Source organism: Syngnathus floridae, chromosome 6 (assembly GCF_059516105.1).
Source record: "Syngnathus floridae isolate MCC-2025c chromosome 6, RoL_Sflo_1.0, whole genome shotgun sequence".
NCBI classification, from domain to species: Eukaryota; Metazoa; Chordata; class Actinopteri; order Syngnathiformes; family Syngnathidae; genus Syngnathus; species Syngnathus floridae.
The window spans coordinates 15,295,508-15,317,739 of record NC_142418.1 but is presented as its reverse complement, the minus strand read 5'-3'; the positions used below and the strand labels follow the sequence as shown (position 1 = coordinate 15,317,739).

Genomic DNA, 22,232 nt, shown 5'->3' with positions numbered 1-22,232 from the left:
ACATGTAAACCGGGATTGGTTGTTACCTGAGCCCTCAGGCACTATATTGTCAAATGATGTAAACGTGCTATAATTCATCGATATTTTTAAAACACCCGGGAATGAATGTTGTGAAACTTATATCAAAAACAGATTTGGTATTATTTTTATTTGGTTGAATAAAAAGAAAAAAAAAGCATTTGATCATGAAATTTATTATGCAAAACTATAAATAGTCTTTGCTGAAACAAAAAGTGATTATTATGTCCAAACAACATACGGAAGAGATCCTTTTGCCGCATGATTTGTGTCTGATTAACAGCCGGAAACATTTTATCAGAAAGTCAAACAACACAACTTGGACGGGTCTGGATCGGAACCGCCACATTAGACCAAGATCAGACGCGGTAACCTAATCACCAGGGAATCTCGGGAAGGGAATGTTGATTCCACGGCGGCTCCACACACACATATGCTGGCCGGCTTCAGGAAGTAAAGAATACTTTGTTGCTGTACTCACGTTGTTTTTTTTCGAGTCTTACCATGGGACAAAAAAACAATGTGACGCAATGAAAGTTGGTCGGTTACACAAGCGTTGTGTATCACATTCACATTAGCACTCAAGTAAGCTTCGCGTACTTAAATAGAATTTCCACATCATGTATCTGTACTTATTTATAATGTATCTACTGATTTTGTTGCTAGCCCAACCAATCACACAACCAAAACGACGACAAAACGCTAACGTGGACGGGTTTACAGAAATTGTTTTTGTACATTACACTTAGCTAAAGTGACAAAAATATTGCCATTCATAAAGTTCCATCCAACCTGGTTGGGTAAATTCAATTATTCAATGAAGTCATAACATTATTGGTTTTTTTTTAGTTGTCATTAGCTTGATTATATGTTGGCCAGGCTAACCTGATGGCTAACTTCATTAGCTAACACGCAAATCTTCAACTACACCACTGAAGTAAACTGAAAAAATACTTAAAAATACTTTTACTTATAAGATACATTTATCAGAAAATTACTTTTGATACTATATTCCGCAGTTATTTTTCCTTTTAGTGGCGTTAGCTAGCTTACAGCTATAGCTACCATCATGTCTCCATTTGCAGTTGTGCTTGTGCTGATGAAAGACAAAGAGCTGGATGTGTCACCAGGGCAAAGGTCACTGTTTACACAACAATGGAACACCAAATTTGGTCTTAGTTAGACAGATTGGAAGCCTAATCTAAAACACTCCGTTCCAAACTCTAAACAGGCTCTCCAGGGGGTCGCCCGCCTCTCTTCCCCAAGCATAACATCTCAGACTTCAAACGCTTCATCCGTAACCCCAACCTCTGGGTGCTACACCCAATTCTTCATGACCCATCTGCCTCTCCATGGACCCCATGTGAAGGTGCAGCTGTGGGATGATTTATTGCCGGGTTAATTGTCGGGTGAGAGGCAATTGTTGCCGCCGGTGCTCGTCTGATTACGGGTTCACCTGCTTTCCGATTGTAGCGTGCACTCCATTAGCTCCTTAATGGCTTACGTGAACCGGGAAGGTTTTGGGGGCGAGGAGAACACATGGTTTTGTTGCAATGACTCCGTAACTACAGGTCAGTCTTTTGGGGGTCTTCTTGCAGTGAAGCCAGCTGTGGAAAAAAAATATCAATGAGGAACGTCCAAAGAAGAAGAAAAGTATTCGATAAATATTACTCGTTAGTATAAAGTTCTATTTTTTTCTCATGGGACTCTAGGAATAAATTTTCCTTGAGCTCTGAGTATTTTTTTCAGAGAACTACGATTTTAAAGAGTAACCATGATAAATTCCTCATTGTGGTTTATTAGGAAGAGAATCACGCCAAAACGTAACCGCGCTGCTTTGTGTCTCCTAAGTCTCCGTTATTATCGCGATTCCCCGCTGGAAACTTTTGATTGTGTCTTCTCGGGGTCAGCCAAAACGACAGGGGACTCTCTTTGTTGCTTCTGAAACATTTCATATTTTCGTACTATTGGCACCGCAGACGTAGCACAAGTTCATCCAATGCGGTCTCCCTTACCATTGGTGGATTTTTTCTTTTTTTTCCACCTTCGTCTCGTTCCAGCTTCGAATTCAATTGTGTCAATTGTGACAGATCATTTTCCTGCTGTCAAATGTTGTTCCAAGCAGGCCTAACATGATTTTTGGCCAGGCAAGAGTAGTTTGAAACTGTTTGGGAAAGTGGTAGTCACTGGCTAACGGCACAAAAGTTTGTCACTCAAATCAAAACCAAGACTCCAGCAGCCAGGATCTCTTGTTGAAGTCAGTCAAGAGAATCGAGTGAAAACATCCTTCGGATCAAAAATTTTAGTGTTGTTCTTTTTATCATGTCTATTTACGATAAAACTGAGGTATTGCCGCTTTTGGAATGGCGGAATGTCTGAAATTCAAGTCAAATCACTGCTTGGAAAATGGAAAACTCCAAATTTGTAGTACATTCCACTGTAAAATCTGTGATGTAGCGCTATCATGCTAGGAGAACCGTGATTTAGCGCTGGAGCTGTTGCTGTAGCGCTATCGTGCTAGCATAACTGTGATTTAGCGCTGGAACTGCTAACTTTCCGCTCAATCTGAAATGGCAGGATGGACATGACAGGTTGGGATGAATTGAGTCGGCGCAATCAGTTGCTTTGCTCAAATCAAATTGACTGTAATCTTCTGTTTCCTGATATTAACTACCACCAGCCATCAAACGCCGATGGCGGGGGGGGGGGGACATAACCAAATGAAAAGCCAAATGTCTAACATCTTACAAGCTTTTTTTTTTCCAAATGTCTGCCCGTTCCCAAATGAAATTAGATGAACATGTCAGATTTGTGGGCACAGTAAAAACAAAGACAAATGGGCCCTTCTCGTCTTGCCAGTTAGACCTAAAGAGGACTGAAAAAGAAATCCATGTCAGCCCTTATTTCTATGTTTAATACATAAAAGTTGGATTGGAGCATGGAATTTATAAGTGGGTGAATTATCTGCCACAGTCCAATTGGTTCTGGCATCACTTTTCCCCCGGAATCTTTACGGTTCTATTTCCCATAACATAACCGATGGAGGAAGCAAAAATGTATTCCTCTGATCTATCAAGTCCATCGCTCATATACGTCCAGACGACACCGACCGGGCTTCCACCCAAGCTAAAAATACTCCAGCGTGTCGTCTTTTCTTTCATCTTCGCCCCTTTTTCATGGCGCACGTGAGTGCCTTTCTTGGCCGGGCGGGCGAGCCCGACGAGGGAACGCCGTGCCAAACATCCGTTGATTTACTACTCCGAGCACACGCTATGCCTTTTGCTCTATCCAGCTATAAATGCTAAAGTGTTACGTCCAGATCCCGCTTGCTATATTAACCTAGATTCTTTCCAACGAGTGGAGTGACTATAACCACATGGCGGAGACCCTGACGGCATGAAGGGCATCTGGAAATGGAACGATAGGATTGTAGACTGATCTGATCTCCGCTTGACCTGCTATGCTATATTAAGAGAGAGTCAATAACATTCCTTTAAAGATACACATCGTTGTCTTTGGGACCTTATGTCCCCACCTCCATCCTATTAAATATTTCCTCGAGTAGGTCCGCAGAGATCCAAAGTGTAAGACACGAGCGAGCCTGCAGGCACTCTGCGACCTCTTGAGAACATTTTATGGAGGTTCTTATTTTGTGGGCCCGAGTTCACAGCTTGCTTTTGTTTCTTTGCTGATCAAATGGGTTTTTGGCAGCAGTGTTTGGATGCACTTCAGCAATAAAAGCAAAGACCAAAATTGTTCTGAAGTTGGCTCAGCTACATATTGGGTCACGTCTCAATCGTGTTGATATCCAAAGCTGTGAATGTTCAAAGTATCCTACCGACCATCCGAACCTACGGACTTTCCTATGGACCGACAGCAACCTCAATTAAATCGATCAAATTGATGAATATGTAAATTAGTTCCACGGAGCCACAGGTCCAAAATCTGGCACGTTTAATCTCAAATCACCAAGATGGTTCTCTTTGAAGAAGTGGGGAGACATTACAGTGGACATCGCAAGAGGATCCTTCAACTTCCTTCACCTCGAGATTAGCTCTTCTGTGATCGAGCGCCATTCTTCTTTGGTCTCTGGAATGCGGCGGATGACGGATCTATTTTCCTACATTGTTTCACCTGCTCTAAACAGAACCACATGCTGCATCGAACTGGACTGCCTCTCCTTTGTCTCTAATTGAAAGCACAAGTAAGGCTCCAGAGTTGTACAGCAAAGTTAGCCATAGCCATCAAGTCTTTTCTGAGCCGTCCAGTCTCGAAATTGGAGTGATGGTGGTGCGTCTGCTGAGGCAACGAGGCCTTGACATGTTTTGATAAAACGAGCGGTACTGAACTGTTTATCAGCATTGGCATGCCGCATCTGCATTGAACACACCACGGATTAAATCTTATATCACCGGTCAGTTCTCTCCTCATTGAGGAAAAAATGGACACCAATCGCCAGATCACACGTGGTTTTTTTCTTTTATCAATGATATCATTGATGGTGGAAGAAGAAGAGATCTCTGTTCTTTTTCTCAGTGAATGTTTGAGCCAGTGGACACCTGTTTCCAGGATTCTACGTCATCCTTTTGGAAGACAATAAAAAGCCATCTTAATTAGGACTTGACACCATCTGTAAACTCGTCAAGGTAAACCAACGGGAGCTTCCAAGCTGAATTAGGATCTTGTCCAACAAGGGTGTCCAACCTTGGGCCGATTATTATAAAACTTAGCATCGAGTCCGACCAGGAAGAAGTTCAGACAGAAGAGAACATTCCAGTTCCAAGTCCAGAGCAGAGACAATCCTAATTGTCACTGGAGGATTTTGTCCAGCTCAAGCCTCCAGAAAAGGTTTTAATAATGTAATGTTTTTTTTTTTTTGTCCAGAGAGGTGATAATAGTCCACTAGATACACAGCTCACTTTTCATGGTTCCAAGAGAAGGTATACATGTCTGCATCCTGCTTCAGAAGTTAGTTGTGTTTTAGCTTGTGCTGCAGTGCCACCTGTTGGTTAGGAGGCATAATGTCTCGTGACATCACGCATTGGCACAATGATAACACCTAGCGGACAAACGTATTACTGCAGCTTTTGTAGAATAATAAAGGACCTTGATTGGATAATCACTTATTTAGATTAGTCCTGAATAAGTCCTGAATACCAATGATTGTTTCAATAGAAATAAATTGGCATTCAGTGCGGGCCTGGTCAGGAATTTGAATCCATAAAAAAATCAATAACTTCCTCCTGGGTACAAAAGGATGATTGGTTTCCAATCATGACAACGATAGATTGGAGCAGCTGGGATGTGATCATGTTGAAGGATGTGTGCTCCAGCACGTTGTCGTCGCATCCGACATTAAGCATCACTCGCCTTCACGGTTCAACTGATTTTTAAACCGAAGATATGATTGAACGGGTAGAGAAGAAACAATCATGTGTCATGGTGTTCCAGGTTCTTCTTTTCCCACGGTGGCTTGTTAAGGAGGCTCGCACAGAATAGCAGTAGACTGTTAACGCCTCGCCACATCATTCCATGGCCGCCGCTCGCTCCCACAACACAGTCAATTTCCTCTACGTGATTGATGCGGGCGGATTTCAGCCAATTCTCGCTTGAGATTGTCCCTCGGTGAGAGCCGGGGAAAGATCATCATTGTTTATTTTTACTCCCCCTATCGAAAATTCACTTGTACAGGCTATAGGAGTCAAATTAATTATGGAATATTTCTTTTTAAACACCAAGGGAAAAAAAAAAAAATCTGAACTCAATCTGTGACTCGCCTCCATATTGTGCTCCCCAGTGTGCAGGCCAATGGCGGTGACATTCATCATAGACAGCAGGAGCTATCTTAAAGGGCAAAGCCGTACGCTTGACGGAATCCAGAGAGACAGGAAAAAAAAAAGCAGGTAACAAACTCGAGCGCAGAACAAGTGGCGAAAGAAACCATCATGGTGTTTGTTAACCGTCGACTCCCTGGTTCATTTTCCTCCTTGGATGAACGACTCATAAGAAAATGGTGGCAGCAAATGATTTCAAGTCTCCATCACGTTGCTCACGCAAATCACTTACGACTGATGACAAAAAGCGAATCACTTGAGTGTGGAGTGTTTAAAGTTGGCCTAATTTCGCTCCTCCACCTGCTGAGTGCTCGACGGTGCTTTCAATTAGAGGCGGGATGTCAAGAGTCTGCCTGATGAATGATCTTGACCTTGCGCACTTTGGATTATGTTTTTCAGGAGGATAATGACGGTGATTTTACAAATAACCTCTCTTTTGTACAACGGAAAAATAGAAATAGTTTGAGATTTTATATTATTAAGTGGAGAGGATGTCTTACAAATGTGCCTCTTGTTCCTCTCAGCCTTTAAATTATAGTTTTGTCATATCCGTGTTGAATTAAGGGGAACATATTACAAGTTTTTTTTTTCATGGGACGATTTTTACCAAGATAGTAAGAGGTAGAGTGAAACATCACAAGGACATTCAGAAATGTTATGTATAACGTCTTTGAGGGGTCACTCAATGGCCACAACATTAGGTACACCTGCACATTAGTACTTCTGATTCATTTTATTTATGACTTTTTATTAAGGATATTTTTTTTCTTAATTTGTTGGATAGTAAGGCATGAGATTTGTGGAGGTCTACCAAATTTTATATTGTGGCCTGTGAGCGTAGCTTGAAGGACCACCCGACGGTTCTCTGACATTCTCGTTGTGGCCCGCAGTGAGTCACTGATGTGGCGATTGCTATTTGCGGCCCGCTAATGAGAGAAAAAAATAATCAAATAAAATCTTAATTGGCCAGCGACATTTCATCACCGTGACGGACAGATCCTGTCACGACGCTCTCTGCCCGTTGCTGCCTTGTAAGTCCCCTAGAGGGCGCATGTCCACTTCCATGCCCATCTTTTTTTTTCTTCTTTTTTGAAGGATGATAATTGGCGTCCGTACAGCTCGGCTCTGTGTGGCTGCACCTTCCGTAACGAGTCCACGAGGCAGAGCCGTCTTCTGAGACCTGACGAAAAGTCTGCATCTTGACTCAAGCGGCGCGTGAAAAGGGCTGACGCGTCACTCACTCAAGTCACCAAGGTGGAGTCCATAGGGGGCGCCTCAAGGTGAATATGCCTGTCAAGACAAGCATTAGGTTATGCTGAAGACTGCCGTCCACTCATGATTTTTTATTTTTTATTATTTATTTATTTATTTATTCATTCATTCATTTATGTTTTTATTTTTTATTTATTCATTCACTTATTTATTTACCTATTTATTCATTCATTTATGTTTTTATTTTTTATTTATTCATTCACTTAATTTATTTATTTATTTATCTATTTATTTATTCATTCATTTATTCTTTACTGGTCACAGTGCACTACGGAAGCTTTGGCGAGTGATTTTGACATGATTGAAGATGGTGCATGTACCTCTGTTGGGGGTCCTCTTCACTGATGACCGCTAGTCTGCAAGAAGACAGGTCAGATCACGAGACGAATAATGAAATAATAATTTAGTTCACTCTGAAAAAAAAAAGAGGTCATTGTTGTTGCGGAACCACAGAACGGTAAATACAATGTTTTGAATTGTCTTGGCAAACGAAATGACATTTTAAGAACAGCAGCAGATTGATGTTATGATTGCAGTCTTAAAAAAAAAATAACACATGATTATCAAGACTATGTTATGGCGCAATCACGCTGCAGGCCAACAGACGTGACGTCTCATTGTCCTCATTTGTCCTATAAGAGCAGCTTTCGCACCTTTTCGGCTCGGCTTGGACTGACTTGCGGCCACCGTGGTCAAATCCGCCGGGAGCCCCACGTACACGCCGCCATAGTTCCTGAGTGGACAGCAGATTGAGTGTTGACTTCATTAAGTGCGCTTAAATCCCTGCAGTAATATAAAAGCCAAAGAGAGTTATGTGTTAAAAGGCAAAGAAGGAAAAGTACCTTCGTTTCTCATCGTCTGCCAAGGGATCTTCTGTCCTGATTGAGAGAAGATGCACATGTCAGCTCAAAGCTTTCCACTCCCCTTCTCACCAGCGCACTTGTGAGATTTACTCCGGTGTTAGCAACCGATAGGCTTGATGATCGGATTAAGCGGCATGTTATGATTGCGTCTGGCTTATTTATGGCTTTATTTATTCATTTATGTCTCTTGGGGGTAAAAAAACCTGCCTGATGTGACTTTTACTACATCACATAATTCACACTATGTGATGTACGAGTCGCTTTAATCTCATGTTTCATATAGCGTGTGTGTGTTTGGTGATATTTTGCTGCGTCGTGAGGTCTTCTTAACATGCTGCTGTCAGCTCTTACTGTTCTGATGTTTATCAAGGAACATTTACACGGACACAAACTGTTTCCGGAAAACATACAGCCCCTCCCCAGGCTTTGATAAACGTGGCCTATTAAAGAAAGAAAAAAAAGGCTGGCTGCCCGCTCCGTGAGATAGGAAAAGGAATTTGCTTTCATGCTCACATATCCTTAATTTAATTTCATTTGGTCATTTGGCCGCTTTTATGAAGCCAGCATGTGACTGAAAGCGATCAGGAAATGCATCTACAGGTCAAGGCAGACACTTTCCCTCACGTTAAATGGTATAAAAGTGATGGCGGTTAAAATTATGTGATAAATATTATTATTATTTTCCAATGCAATAAGGCAGAAAGATGTAATGATGTATTGATCGATGTACTCACACATCCCTGGAGGTTTCGGATGGCCCTGAAAGTGAAGAAGAGGCAGAAGAAAAGACATTTATTCTTTGTTAATACAAATTATCGAAAGCCTCCTCGTAAATAATCGCAGAATGTTTCCGGAAGGACTACTTATTTTTCAAGCAAACAATTATTTGACAATACAGTACATTGGGGCCTTGACATATGAGTGACCTGATTTTTTTTTTTGCTAGAAATTTGATGCTATTCTCTGTTGCCGGATGCTAGCTTAATGCAAATGCAAAAAGCAAAGACTTTCAGGCAAAGTCCTGTCTTAAATTAACATGTTTTTTGAATTTGTTTTATGTTTAGTTTGACAGCAATCCTTGACTGAGAGTGGCAAAAAATATCTCAGAGCCTCAATTTTGAAGTCTTGTTCACTATTTGCCAAATTACTGTTATGTTGTGAAGGGAGTTCACTTGAGTTCACTGCCGCCGTTGTAAATTCAGTTCTTATGAAAAATCTTATATATACCAAAGGCAGTTTTATTCTTTCTTTTGATTGATAGTTCTCATATTTGTATCATTTTCAAGATAACAATAATGTTTGAATTAAAAAGAGTTTAAAAGAAAATGCGCCATGATGTCAGGCTATAACAAAATGATAAAAATGCTCTTCAATCTTAGAGGAAACCTTGCTAGCAGTTGATTTAGAAACATCTGGAAGAGGCAGAGGCACCCCCAGGGACTTGTTGACTTTGGAATAAATCTGCTGATTAGTTACACCACGGTTCCACATTACGCTTGTTCTGTAGCACAAAGGCAACAATTGTGGCGTGTTGTGATGTGCAAAGTTCGGGGAGCTTTTTAAAAATTCCATTTTCCACCATTTCAACCACTTTGACTTCTCTTAACTCATTCGCTACCATTGACGGATCTAGACATCAAAGATCCATTTTTACCTGGGCTGGCATTGAATGAGTATATTGATTTTAAAAGATCATCCTGACCGATTATTTGATTGTGTGGTGCGTATTTCCCTCACAATCTGCTCAGGCTGAAAAATCATCAAAATACTCCACTTGTTTTTTATTTATGACCACAAATTCTTTGATGATTCAAATTCAAGATAACGGTCGACAGATGTCCTTAGCCAGTAATTTGAATTACAAGATACAAACCATAAGGGAAGAAACCACATGAAATGTATCTTTTTTACTAGAAACCTCAAGTATTTGCACGAGTGGAAAAACAGTGAATTTCCCTTGGAGCTGTCAAAAAAGCAGTCTGCTGACATGACACAGGGCCCCATTGAGAGGCCAAACAAAAGCTCTTTCATATCTCAGGAATTGCATCTGTGTAAATAAGGGCAAGGATGAGCAGTACAGCGTGTGCATGGCCGGTCACTTGAGTCCGCCAAGACCGAAGCTTGAAATTGAAAAAATTGACGTGCGTGACTCAGCCGCTGAGCTTCCTGAATGAGGCATGATTTGATTAGTTGGGTTGGAAACCGTAAACGTGTGCCGCCACCAGGAAGTTGAGCGTGTCGCTGCAATGATAAAGAAATTCTCGGACTTTTGACTTTTGAGCAAACACTTGACCAGGAGTTCCAATCGTCTTTCGTCGATGAGCGGCCATCTTGCCCGAAGGTCGAATTGACAGCACAGTGTCATTTCATTTGTATCCAACTTTTTAGGACGATCATATCCAATTCATCTTGCCCTTTAGATACTCCATTGTATATGAAAATCCGAAATGAAAGTCTGCAAATGGAGTGTAAATACAAAATTTATATTGCAAAATCCATCCAAAGTCTTTTAAGGAGTGAAAACGTGGCTGTAACACGCTCATGCCGAAAAGTAAGCACCTGCCTCAACCTTCATCGTTCATCATGATGATCACTAATCAGCACTCACACACTTACACAAAACCGGTATGGGCAAAAGTATTGGGACGCCTTCCTGTTTAGCTCAATTTCTGTTCTAGTTCATCCTTAAGGTGTTTGTAGGATTCTTCCACACCAAATTCAAACAAACATGTCTATTATGGACTAGAAAACAAATGATGGGCCTTTGCTAAACCGGTCCTCCAAAGTTGGATCCATATGTCTCGATAATATGATGTATGGAATAAAGAGGTGGAATTGAACAAGACAGTTTGGGTGAATGAATGAGTAAAAAAAAAACAAACTGTCAACATAGTATTTTTATGAATGAAAGCCTTGGATAGGATATTTTTCAAGCGCTTGGGCAGAAGCAATCAATGTGCAATTTAACTCCAGAATTGGGATCACTGGAAGTCAAAGTGGGCACATTCCCCATGCAAATGCTTTCTATTCATTCATCAGTGAGTCCAAGCTCGACGCTTTTCATTTACATTCCAATCACCTTCTAGCTTTGGTGCAGACACACACGTAACTCTACCGCATGTTTGTGTCTTATATTCCTAAAAAAAAAAAAAAAATCAAACCAAAACACTCACCCCCTCCTGAGGTGCTGGCGGCCGATGAATTTCCACAACCCATTTTTTTCATGAACGCAGCCGTCGTCCAAACGTCAGACGCCCGGTAACGACGAGGAGGAGGTGAAGAATGAGCAACACATCAGGAGAGGAGGAGAGGGAAGGTCAAGCAAGCGTCTCTCACAGTTACACTGAGAGTACGCCAGGAAGCACAGTGCCGCGGGCTTTTATACACATGCTGGGCTGGGGAGTGTGTGTGTGTTTTACAGTGGGCGAGAGGGAAGAGAGAAAGATGCTTTGCCTTAATGTGATTTGCTCGTCTGTTACACCCTGACATGGTTGCCCTGGAAACCAGGAAAGGAGGGAGTGTGTGTAGAAGTAACCAATGGAGAGGCATACATACATTTTTGTCCTTGAAGACAAGTTGGACACTTACTATAACCAAGTGTGGCAAATTGAAAAAAAAAAAATGTTCTTTTTGGAGGGCTAAAATAATAATTTAGGTCGGAACATATTAATTATTGAAATTGATGAGAAAAGGCCTCATGAAAACCCGATGATGGAAGTCGGGTTCCCAGTGTGGGGCCCGTCTATTCTGCCACTGGGCAATCTTATGATGTGTTGAGTTGACACATGACCAAATAGAAAGCGACAAGTACTCTTGAAACTTTGGAGACAAGCAAACAAAAAAGTCAAAATCCAATTACACTGTAACATTGCTTTGTCTTCTTTGAAATTAGATAATTGTATCTGCATTTTTTTCCTGACCACTTTGAGCTACGCTTGCAAATACTTAATCATCACAGTCATCTGATTCGGAACCACCACATAAGCAATTAAGGCGCCAAGCCACCCGCTGGGGAGGGAGGAAGGAACAGCACTCCAGCCCAGGCCATGTTTGTGCTGCCTGTCGAGACTTGTTTTCTTTGTCAATGGCTGCCCTGCAGTATTTACATTGTTAATTAAATCGAGATTGCGATTCCAAAACATTGCAGATTATGCAAAGAATGCTGCTTTTCCGGTTTCCAAAGAATTTCCAAAGAACGATATGCTTCAGTTAATGGTACTTATAACTCTTTATGTGCCTCCCAGATAGTAATTTTGATGAAATTAATGTATTAAAACACTTATTAAAGATTAAATGCAAATGTGCTAAATTGAAAAGTTAAATAAAACAACTCCTGCAATGTGCTTGTGTGTACCTCTGGTTGGGAAACACTGCATTGGATGCTACGTAGCACACTTTGAAATGTTTCCATTCTTTCTTCTTTATTACATTTCATTAAAATATATGGTAATACGAACAAAAAATATAGATACTACAAAATAAAAGTAAAAATAAATACAAACTAAATATATGAATACAATTAAACATCAATTTACTCGTTTTTTGTTTTTTTTGTTGTTTTTATTTTCACTCTTATTTAGTATTTTTAATTTATGCGTCTTGGTCCTCCATTCCATTTATCTTGTACCACTAGAGGTCGCTGTATACAACCAAAATTCGGAACCACGGCCAGCGCTACAAGGCGGACTTTGACTTGTGTCTAACTTATTTTTATTCATCTATTTATTAAATTATACCCCCCCGTTTGAAAAACTATACTATTCAATTATTCCTATATTATTTATTGCACAAATTTGCAAAGTCAAAAGCCATTTGCGTGTTTTTGAAACCATTGTATATAAAAGCATGTCTACTTTCAGTATGGTGCTAGAAACAGAAAAATTGTCAAATAATTTTGAAATCGTGCTCTTATTATAATGTTTCGAGTCTCCTTATTTTTATTTGAGAACAATGACATCATTTTTTTTCTGTGTTTTTGACAGATTGTGAAACAAAGAATTACCAAAAAAAATCTTTATCCAAAAAAATCTGACATAAACCTGATATTAACATTAATTTGTGATTAAAAATGTTTTTGTTTGCGCCCTGATTCTGGATAAAATGCTCAATTTCGAGTTCTACTTCCGGCTCATCCGCGCAGAGATCTCTGGGAAATAGAGTCCGACTTGCTTAATAATTCAAGACCTGATTATTCATTACTTAACAGCCGCTCACAAAATGCCGGCCGTACACCACAAACTACTCCTGGAGGACGCTTTGCAGGACAGTCCCCAGGTAAGCCTGTGTTGCTTTTATCACCTTCACGTCAAACATACGCTGCAACATGAAGAAAAATAATGAACGACGCTAGTTAGCTAGCTAGCATGGGCTCCTCCTCTGTTGTAGTCGATGACAGCACCCAGTTGTTACGCTGTTAGAATGATGATAATAAACTACGCATTCGGCTTTAAATTTGACATTTCAGCAATTTAGCTGAGTAAATGTGTCATATAGCCGACGCCTGTTGTTCGGTACGACTGTCACGTATAATGGAGATGTGTAATAGCTCAGCAACAGTCGTATTGCTCCATTTTATTGGACTACGTGATTCCAAACTGGGTTTATTTTCTGGGAGCGAAATTGTTTCCAGTGTTAGTCTCGACCAGTCAGCATTAAACGTCATGAGGCGCTGTCACTGGTTATTAATTTATTAATGGGGTTCTTTTTTTTATGAGGGCTGGAAAGTCCTAACATCTACCTATTGTGCCCCAGGCCTCACACGCTCGATATAGTTTACTGTTGTTGTTATTATTATGCGCATGTAATGCTTTACTCATACAGAGCCTTGCATGGAGTTGGGATCTTAATGCTTTTCTTAAGTGCAACTCATGCTGGAGGCTCATTCTGAAGTTGAAATGTGAATATGATGCCAAGAATAAATTCCATAGTCTGCTTTGCAGCAAATATGTTTATTCCTCAATAATAATAGGATATGAAAAGGTAGTGAAATGCTATTATGATGAAAAAATCAGATTGTAAGAAACCACAATTTGTGAGAATGACTCAGTTAAGGATTTTATTCAACTGAAAGTGTCTTTTTTCCACAACCCTCAGACTCGTTCCTTGCTCAGCGTGTTTGAGGAGGATGCGGCCAACCTCACGGACTACACCAACCAGCTGCTGCAGTCCATGCAGCGTGTCTACGGAGCTCAGGTACTCGCATTCAGCATTGTACTCACAACAATAAGATGGCATTACAATGCGTGGGTGGACCTAATATTCTTTTTGTCTTGTGCATTCCTAAAAAAAAAGAGCGAGATGGGTTTGGCCACAGAGCAACTCTCACGCCAGCTTCTTGCCTATGAAAAGAAAGTAAGTACACGCTAACGGACGCTAAACCTAACCACTTAAATGAATGTCACAAATATTTCAAAGTGTAAATAATTCATTCTTGATTTCTCCATTTTAGAATTTTGCCCTCGGCAAAGGTGATGAAGAAGTCGTCTCCACGCTGCAGAACTTTGCCAAAACTGTGCAGGAGGTGAGACCTTGACCTGCCCAGGAAGAAGTGCGAACTTTCCCAACTACGTGGACCTTGCTCCATCTTTTATCGCCGTTCACCCTGAGTCCTTATCAAGATGGAGCGACATCCAAACTCTCAGCAACTGTTCAAGCGACAGACTAGTCGGGCCTGAATTTGAATTTTAGCGACACACGTGAACTTAGAACAAGCATAATCACGCACAGGCTAAGTTGCAAGCATGAATTAGCGCCACCGCTAGCAGCTAATCTGGTGAACTTTAACTCTTGCGCCATTGATAGAGCGCCTGCTTTTAGATAAGCGAGGAGGATTAATGGCGGCGTGAGAGTAATTACTCTTGTGCTATATGGAGTGCGGTCTGCTTATAGAAAATTGCCGTTGGTAGCGTAACAAACATTACTCAGTAAGTAAGGACATTGTGTCAAGATGTTTGGCCTCCATGCGTTTCGTTAAGTCTTTGTGCGTGCGCGTGCTCACGTCCTTCACATGTTTTTTTTTTTCTGCACAATGTGCCATCCAGCTGAACTCGCTGCACTCGGATCTCGCCAGTCAGATGGCGGACACCATGGTCTTCCCCTTGATCCAGTTCAGAGAAAAAGAGCTGACGGGTAGAAACACACACTCACTTTCTCATAACATTAAGTCAATGAATCTTATTTTTTTATCTTCGCAAGACATTTTGGAGAATTGTGGAGCACCACAAGGACACTCTAATATGCCTCATAAAATGAAAGCTCCTTTTTTTTCTTCTTCCATTTTCACTTCCTGATTAAATTACCAGCTGTCCCAATACTTTTGGTTTTGATTCCCATTTTGCATCTCCCTAGCTTCGCACACTAACGTTAAATCATATTCAAGTCACACTCACCTCCTTCCTCTCCCGACATGCCGATTTTGCGGCGTGACTTTGTTTTGTTCTGGATTTTGCAGAGATAAGCACGCTGAAGGAAATCTACGGCATCGCCACCGACGGCAAGTCCTCAAAATGAGAACTTCATCTCTCTTCTGCATGTCATTTATACGTGTATGTCTTTTTATTATGCAGAGCACGAGGCAGCCATGGTCAAGTACAGCCGCTTACCCAAAAAGAGGGAAAATGAAAAGGTACCCCCCCCCCGCCTCCCCCTTCCGCTATTCATCTCTAATGGAACTGCAGTGCTCTCGTTCACGAGCCAAATAAATACACTTAATCTTTCTCGGGTAACAGCTGAAGGCCGACATGGTGAAGGAGGTGGCGTACACGCGCCGGAAGCAGCACCAGGCCTCGCTGCAGTATTACTGCGCCCTCAATGCCCTGCAGTACCGCAAGAGGGTGGCCATGTTGGAACCCATGCTAGGCTACACACAAGCGCAGGTACGAAAGCACGGCGGAATCGTTTCTCCGTCCGTCGGACTCACGCTTGCTCCTTCCTCAGGTTCTTTTCTTCAAGAAAGGCCTGGAGTTGGTGTCGAGGAAGCTGGACAACTTTCTGGTCTCGGTGTCGAGCGTGACGCAAAAGTAAAAGACGCCTTATCGCCGGCAGGGCAAGCTGCTTTTTTGGCTCTAAACGGCGCGCTGTGTTTAGCATCCAGGCTCAACTGGACACCGAGGCTGAGGCCATGCGCATGACCCAGAAGGAGCTGCTGTCCGTGGACGAAGCCGTCTACACGCTGGATAAGGACGGCGAGCCGGTCAACCGCACACTCATCCAGAAAGCTGGTTTTCTCAACATCAGGAAGTAGGAATGCCTCCATGTGTCTTCGTGGAAGTGTTTGGAAAAAGGAGGGTTTTGTTTATTACGGAAGAGGATTAGGGCCAGTGAAGAAGAAAAAAAAAGGGGGGGTGACTGGGTTCTGACTTTTTTTCCTCAGAATTCAAATTTAAGTGAAAATCCCCACTTTAAAGTCAGGTCAGAAAATGAGAATTCTGACTTTATTCTCAGAATTCTGACTTTAAAGTAAGAATGCCCACTTTATTCAGACTTCTGACTTTAAAGTAGTAACTCTTACTTTAAAGTCAGAATTCTGAGAAAAAAAGTCAGAATCCTGTCACCTCCCCCTTTTTTTTTCTTTTCTTTACTTGCCCTAATTCTCTTTTGTAGTTTAGATAGTTCTTAATACCAAAAATTACTTTTGAGGTCAGACAGAATTGCAAATTACAGTCGTCACGGTTGATTGTCACTAATTATACCCACAGCAACTCTCCTTAAAAATTCAGGTCCGTCCCTGGGTGGGCTCGAACCACCAACCTTTCGGTTAACAGCCGAACGCGCTAACCGATTGCGCCACAGAGACACACTACTTCTGTGATGATCATTCTTATCTGACTCATGACTCTGTCCAGCAAAACCGGCCTGGTGACCACAGCGTGGGACCGCCTCTACTTCTTCACTCAGGGGGGCAACCTCATGTGTCAGCCAAGGGGGGCCGTGGCGGGGGGCATGGTGCTGGACCTGGACAACAGCTCCGTCATGGCCATCGAGTGCGAAGACAGACATTACTGCTTCCAAATCACCTCCCCCACCGGAAAAGCGTACGCGCGCTCATCCTCGCATGACGTCTTCGCCTTCCCCCCCCCCCCCGCACATGTTTATTGTTTTATTGATGTCCGCAGGTCAATGATCCTGCAAGCGGAGAGCAAGAAGGAATATGAAGAGGTAACAACCCAGGAACTCATTTTCTGACGTGAGGACAGTCGTGAAGCATCAGCTCTCTCGTCTTTCCTCCTCAGTGGATTTGCACCGTCAACAACATCTCCAGACAGATCTACCTGACTGACAATCCGGAGGTAACTCCAACTACATTGATGCCTTTTGCTATTTCCTCCACATGATGCAATTTTTTAATTTTTTTTTAATGTCGCCAGGCCGTGGCCATCCGGTTGAACCAAACCGCTATCCAGGCCGTCACGCCAGTCACCAGCTTTGAAAAGAGGCAGGAAGGCTCGCCCGACCCTGACAGGTCTGTTGAGATGTTTGTCGTAAATCCAAAGTTAGTTTTCATACCCATCACGTTTGAAATAATGTTATGTACCAACGTTTTGAAATATTGCTCTCCGTTACAGAGCCAAGCCAGGGGGTGTTTTCTCCACCAGCACCGCCTCCCAGAAGTCTGGAGCCGGTCCGGAGCCAGAAGACCTGATTGCCCCCGGGACGCCCATCCAGTTCGACATCGTGTTGCCCGCCTCTGAATTCCAGGAACAGAACCGAGTGGACGGGAAGTAAGCGCTCGCTCTTTTGACAAACAAAGCTCTGTTGACAAACAAAGCCAAGATTGACTCATTATCTGCACGTAGGACTCTTCGTAACTTCTGATGTCATTTCCAGGAGGCCAAGATGGCTCCTAATGGGTCAGTGAAGTGCTTTAATCATGATGTTTTTCCTTCCTGGCAGACGCACTAATCCATTTGGCGAAACGGATGACGACTGTTGCCATGAAAGCGACGGTAAACAATTTCTCTTATCATCCTCAACTAATTGTATCTCTTTTTTGGTGGGCTTTCTTGACATAAGCCTGCCTGAATATTTTCTTTCTGGGGGGTGCAGACTCCCTCTTGCAGCAGGTGTTTGCCGTGCGTTTCCTGGGCTCCATGGCGGTGCGCTGCGGCGACAACCAGGAGGTGATCTACGAGGCCATGAGGCAAGTCCTCGCTGCCCGGGCCATCCACAACATCTTCAGGACTACAGAGTCGCACCTGATGGTGACCAGCAGCGACCTGAGGTAATGAATGTGAATAACAGTTAACCTGTATGCAGTTTGCCAATTCACACACTAGGTGGCGCTGCAATTCCAGACAACACATAGTTCCAGCTAAAAGGGCATATAATAGTGGTTTGCCAATAGCAGAAAAAAAATCGAAATGGAAAATAAAGGAAATTAATTTCTTCACCACATATTTAAGAATAAAAATAAAACAAATAAGTATTTAAAGCATGTGAAAATCGAAAAAAAACGAAATGAAAAATAAAGGAAATTAATTTCTTCACCACATATTTAAGAATAAACATAAAACAAATAATTAAGTATTTAAAGCATGCAAAAATACTTTCTAGAAATTCCTTATCATAAAAATTAGTTTAGTGAATTCAAGTAACTTATAAACGCATACAAAGTGGCAACTAAAGGACCTCTGAATGATCAAATGTCTCTTTTGTATCTTTGACTAGGCTGATAGACCCTCAGACTCAAGTCACAAGAATAAGCGTAAGCAAAGTGCCGAGTTGGCGTTCCCTCTTCGTCTTAGTGCCATGACATACTTGTATGCTCTTGTATTTGTAGTTCCAGCTGGGGGAGATGTGTCAGTTTGCAGCCCACCAGGAGAACAGCAGACTGATGGGCTTGGTGGTGGAAGGCCGCGACTGGAGCGGCGGCGGTGGCGACGACGAAGGTGGAGAACCCTCCTTTACCGCCTTTGTCTTTGAGAGCAACACAGAGGGAGAGAAGGTGACATTTTATTTCCTCCATTTGTCAATAACATGTTGGTAAAATGTCACTTTGTGCTCTGACTGCAGATATGCTACACCATGAGTTTGGCCAAGGATATTACAGAGGCCAAGAAGGTGAGTTTGCCAACGCATTGAATGAAACTTGTTACTTTTACTGCTATTCTAAAATATAGGCGTATTTACAGTCTGAAATAATTTTATCGTGATCACAACTTCCTTGGTAGCCAAAACCAGCCTCATCTAATGTGCATGCAAATAAGCTAAAAAAAATAAGTCATCTACTTTGATGCTAACAACAAAAATGAGACTGAGAAACTTTATTTAGAGATAAATAAATGTCATGTAAAAATTAGGGGAGAAATAAAAAATTGACTGCGTTGGCCGGGAATCGAACCCGGGTCAACTGCTTGGAAGGCAGCTATGCTCACCACTATACCACCAACGCACTGCAGAGTAGAGCAGAGAGTCTGCAAGAGAAGAAAAGTGCAACATTCCACAGCTGCAATCCTGCATGAGAGGGAGAAAAGAAAATCATTGCGTTGGCCGGGAATCGAACCCGGGTCAACTGCTTGGAAGGCAGCTATGCTCACCACTATACCACCAACGCACTGCAGAAAAGTGTAGAGAGGCTGCAAGAGAAGAAAACTGCAACATTCCACAGTGCATGAGAAAAAAAACATGACTGCGTTGGCCGGGAATCGAACCCGGGTCAACTGCTTGGAAGGCAGCTATGCTCACCACTATACCACCAACGCACTGCAGAAAAGAGTTGAGAGACTGCAAGGGAGCAAATGTGCAACATTCCACTGCTGCACGAGGGAGAAAAAAACTTGGCAGGCATGCCTCAGTGTGACGTGGCAACTCTAAAATACACCACAATCAAAATATGCATACGACATTTGTGGTGAATCTCACCACAGCAAGGTCTGCAGAAGCTGGATAACAATCCTGATCATCTCAATCAGGTATGTCAGCAGCAGATCACTTCCTTGATTTTGCTGTCATTGGCAGGACCCTGCTGCTCTGGCCCAGCTGATGAAGAACATGCCGCTCACCAACGACGGCAAATTCCTGCTGCTGGATGCCGAGAACAGCGACACGGCCGACGGGGACGGACTAGACGATCTGGAGTCGGAGGCCTAGTAACCCCGCAACCCACCCATGCCCTTACCACATCAACCGGGACCGGATTTGATCCCAAAGTGGTTTTCCACTGTTGGAACCTCACAATAGTTCTTTCCAGGTGTCACCGTACTGATGTCTTTTTTTGGGGGGGGTTCTGCTTGAAGCCCTGCTTGGTAAAAGTGCAATCCAGTTTAAACAGGAATTTTGAGAGCGAGTTACATAATTGTAATTGGCTTTCTTTCAAACTGAACTTGAGTAAATGCGGTCACCTCAGCTCAAGTAAATGCAGCAACCCATTTAAAAAGCTTATTTCATTCCCTCTAGGAAATATTTAAAAAAACTTCTTAAAATATATAACACCTCTCAATGGTATAGTTTAACAACTTTATAAATTCCAACGTTATTTTTTTCTTGGATTTTTTTTCTTGCATCTTTAATTAATAACATTACCAACTACATTTTGGGGAAAGCAAAAGTAACGTTTTTTTCATTAGACATGAACACAATTATCAAATTCATATCTGGACTACTAGACACGTTAAAGCTGCTGTTCACCCTCTAGTGGTGCATTTTGGTATAGCATCCATCAGATATTCAAGCACTTATAAAAAATGGTGACGGTCCTTTGCATAGGTTTACAGCTATTTTTTACTTCTATTGTTTCTTGCTTATGTGTGTTAATTTTACTACAGTGGTATCGTGACTTTAGAGTTTAATTAATTGTGTTTACTCAAAAAGTAAATCATTTTTCCCAATTGAAATGAATTTAAATGCCATTAATCTGCTTTAGGTCAAGGTACCACTGTATTTGAAAAATTTCTCTCATGTACATTTTGCACACAAAAAAAAGGGTTAAATCTGTGTTGTAAAAATCGACTTTGAAGGCTACAGATTGCACTAATGAATGAATTAAACATTCCATCTTTTGCCTCATTGCATGTGACCTCCGGGAAATGAAACATTTGGATTGTGGTGTAACATTCTGTCTGTTTGTTTATTTTGTAGAACTCTCTTCAACGTGATCTGTATGTCAGCTCCTGTGTGCTGTTGACAGATTAAAAACAATAAGATCAGTAGCTTTTGGGTTTGCTGTGTGATGCAAAAACCAGGACATGGTTCACTCCGATCCTTATAAAGCATTAATTCAATGTATCTAAAATGAAGGCTTTAATTAGCATTAAAATGTCCTCAATGAAGGCACTTTTCACTTAAACCAGGGGTGTCGACCTCCAGTCCTCGAGGGGCCGCGTTCCAATATGTTTTCCAAGTGACCCTCGTTAAGCGCACCTGCGTGAAAAGTTTTAGCTTCTTTCACGTTCAAAAGGAGCTAAAAGTTTTCACGCACCTGCACTTAACGAGGGAATCACAGGGACACTCCATTAGGTACACCGCCATTTTCAAGTGTACCTAATAACAGGCCACTTTATTAGGGAAATATCACGGTCAAAGGTCACAGATGTCAAGCTCTGGTCCTCGGGGCCGCGCCCCAACATGTTTTCCAAGTGACCCTCGTTAAGCGCACCTGCGTGAAAAGTTTTTGGTCATTTTCACGTTCAAAAGGAGCTAAAAGTTTTCCCGCACCTGCACTTAACGAGGGAATCACACGGACACTCCATTAGGTACACCGCCATTTTCAAGTGTACCTAATAACAGGCCACTTTATTAGGGAAATATCATGGTCAAAGGTCACAGATGTCAAGCTCTAGTCCTCGGGGCCGCGTCCCAACATGTTTTCCAAGTGACCCTCGTTAAGCGCACCTGCGTGAAAACTTTTTGGTCATTTTCACGTTCAAAAGGAGCTAAAAGTTTTCACGCACCTGCACTTAACGAGGGACTCACATGGACACTCCATTAGGTACACCGCCATTTTTAAGTGTACCTAATAACAGGCCACTTTATTAGGGAAATATCATGGTCAAAGGTCACAGATGTCAAGCTCTAGTCCTCGGGGCCGCGTCCCAACATGTTTTCCAAGTGACCCTCGTTAAGCGCACCTGCGTGAAAACTTTTAGCTTCTTTCACGTTCAAAAGGAGCTAAAAGTTTTCCCGCACCTGCACTTAACGAGGGAATCATATGGACACTCCATTAGGTACACCGCCATTTTCAAGTGTACCTTATAACAGGTCACTTTATTAGGGAAATATCATGGTCACAGGTCACAGATTTCAAGCTCTA

General features: G+C 42.1%; 3 protein-coding genes and 4 non-coding genes across 11 annotated transcripts in view; 2 read left to right on the top strand and 5 right to left on the bottom strand.

Moving 5' to 3' along the window:
• Positions 1-12,327, top strand: part of LOC148396826 (uncharacterized) — a 43,568-nt gene extending 31,241 nt beyond the window's left edge. For both annotated transcript variants that reach the window (XM_088378500.1, XM_088378502.1), the window contains exons 9-11: positions 5,816-5,921; positions 6,948-7,132; positions 7,389-12,327. In XM_088378500.1, the coding sequence (XP_088234626.1) occupies positions 5,816-5,921; positions 6,948-7,029 (188 nt within the window). In that variant the 3' untranslated portion in view covers positions 7,030-7,132; positions 7,389-12,327. The remainder of the gene's footprint in view (positions 1-5,815; positions 5,922-6,947; positions 7,133-7,388) is intronic.
• On the bottom strand, positions 6,571-11,363 carry c25h12orf75 (chromosome 25 C12orf75 homolog). 3 transcript variants are annotated; one of them, XR_015859035.1, is made up of 7 exons: positions 11,161-11,354; positions 8,722-8,746; positions 7,967-8,002; positions 7,778-7,857; positions 7,445-7,480; positions 7,094-7,142; positions 6,571-7,032 (listed from the first exon to the last, which is right to left on the bottom strand). XR_015859035.1 is itself a non-coding variant. In XM_088378503.1 (6 exons), exons 1-5 carry the CDS (start codon positions 11,210-11,212, stop codon positions 7,476-7,478), a joined length of 198 nt encoding a protein of 65 aa, XP_088234629.1. In that variant the 5' UTR covers positions 11,213-11,350; the 3' UTR covers positions 6,571-7,142; positions 7,445-7,475. The 3 variants fall into 3 exon arrangements, 1 of the variants encoding a protein (XP_088234629.1); XR_015859036.1 differs by having other exon boundaries at positions 6,571-7,142; positions 7,445-7,537; positions 11,161-11,363; XM_088378503.1 differs by having other exon boundaries at positions 6,571-7,142; positions 11,161-11,350.
• A 776-nt stretch (positions 12,328-13,103) lies between the features above and the next one.
• appl2 (adaptor protein, phosphotyrosine interacting with PH domain and leucine zipper 2) lies at positions 13,104-21,132 on the top strand. Of its 2 annotated transcripts, none has more exons than XM_088378498.1 (21): positions 13,104-13,261; positions 14,081-14,179; positions 14,279-14,338; positions 14,436-14,507; positions 15,028-15,115; positions 15,438-15,479; positions 15,553-15,611; positions 15,715-15,861; positions 15,923-16,005; positions 16,073-16,225; positions 16,831-17,019; positions 17,101-17,143; positions 17,218-17,274; positions 17,353-17,447; positions 17,551-17,706; positions 17,879-17,931; positions 18,032-18,206; positions 18,653-18,689; positions 18,765-18,929; positions 18,998-19,045; positions 19,943-21,132. In XM_088378498.1, the coding sequence occupies exons 1-21, from the start codon at positions 13,205-13,207 to the stop codon at positions 20,072-20,074; spliced, it is 2,010 nt and encodes a 669-aa protein (XP_088234624.1). In that variant the 5' UTR covers positions 13,104-13,204; the 3' UTR covers positions 20,075-21,132. The 2 variants fall into 2 exon arrangements, with proteins under 2 accessions (XP_088234624.1, XP_088234625.1); XM_088378499.1 differs by lacking the exon at positions 13,104-13,261 and adding an exon at positions 13,351-13,497.
• Positions 16,708-16,781, bottom strand: trnan-guu (transfer RNA asparagine (anticodon GUU)). Its single transcript has one exon. It is a non-coding gene; the product is annotated as a tRNA-Asn (tRNA).
• trnag-ucc (transfer RNA glycine (anticodon UCC)) lies at positions 19,305-19,376 on the bottom strand. Its single transcript has one exon. It is a non-coding gene; the product is annotated as a tRNA-Gly (tRNA).
• Positions 19,467-19,538, bottom strand: trnag-ucc (transfer RNA glycine (anticodon UCC)). Its single transcript has one exon. It is a non-coding gene; the product is annotated as a tRNA-Gly (tRNA).
• trnag-ucc (transfer RNA glycine (anticodon UCC)) lies at positions 19,615-19,686 on the bottom strand. The gene has a single exon. It is a non-coding gene; the product is annotated as a tRNA-Gly (tRNA).
• Positions 21,133-22,232: the final 1,100 nt, after the last annotated feature.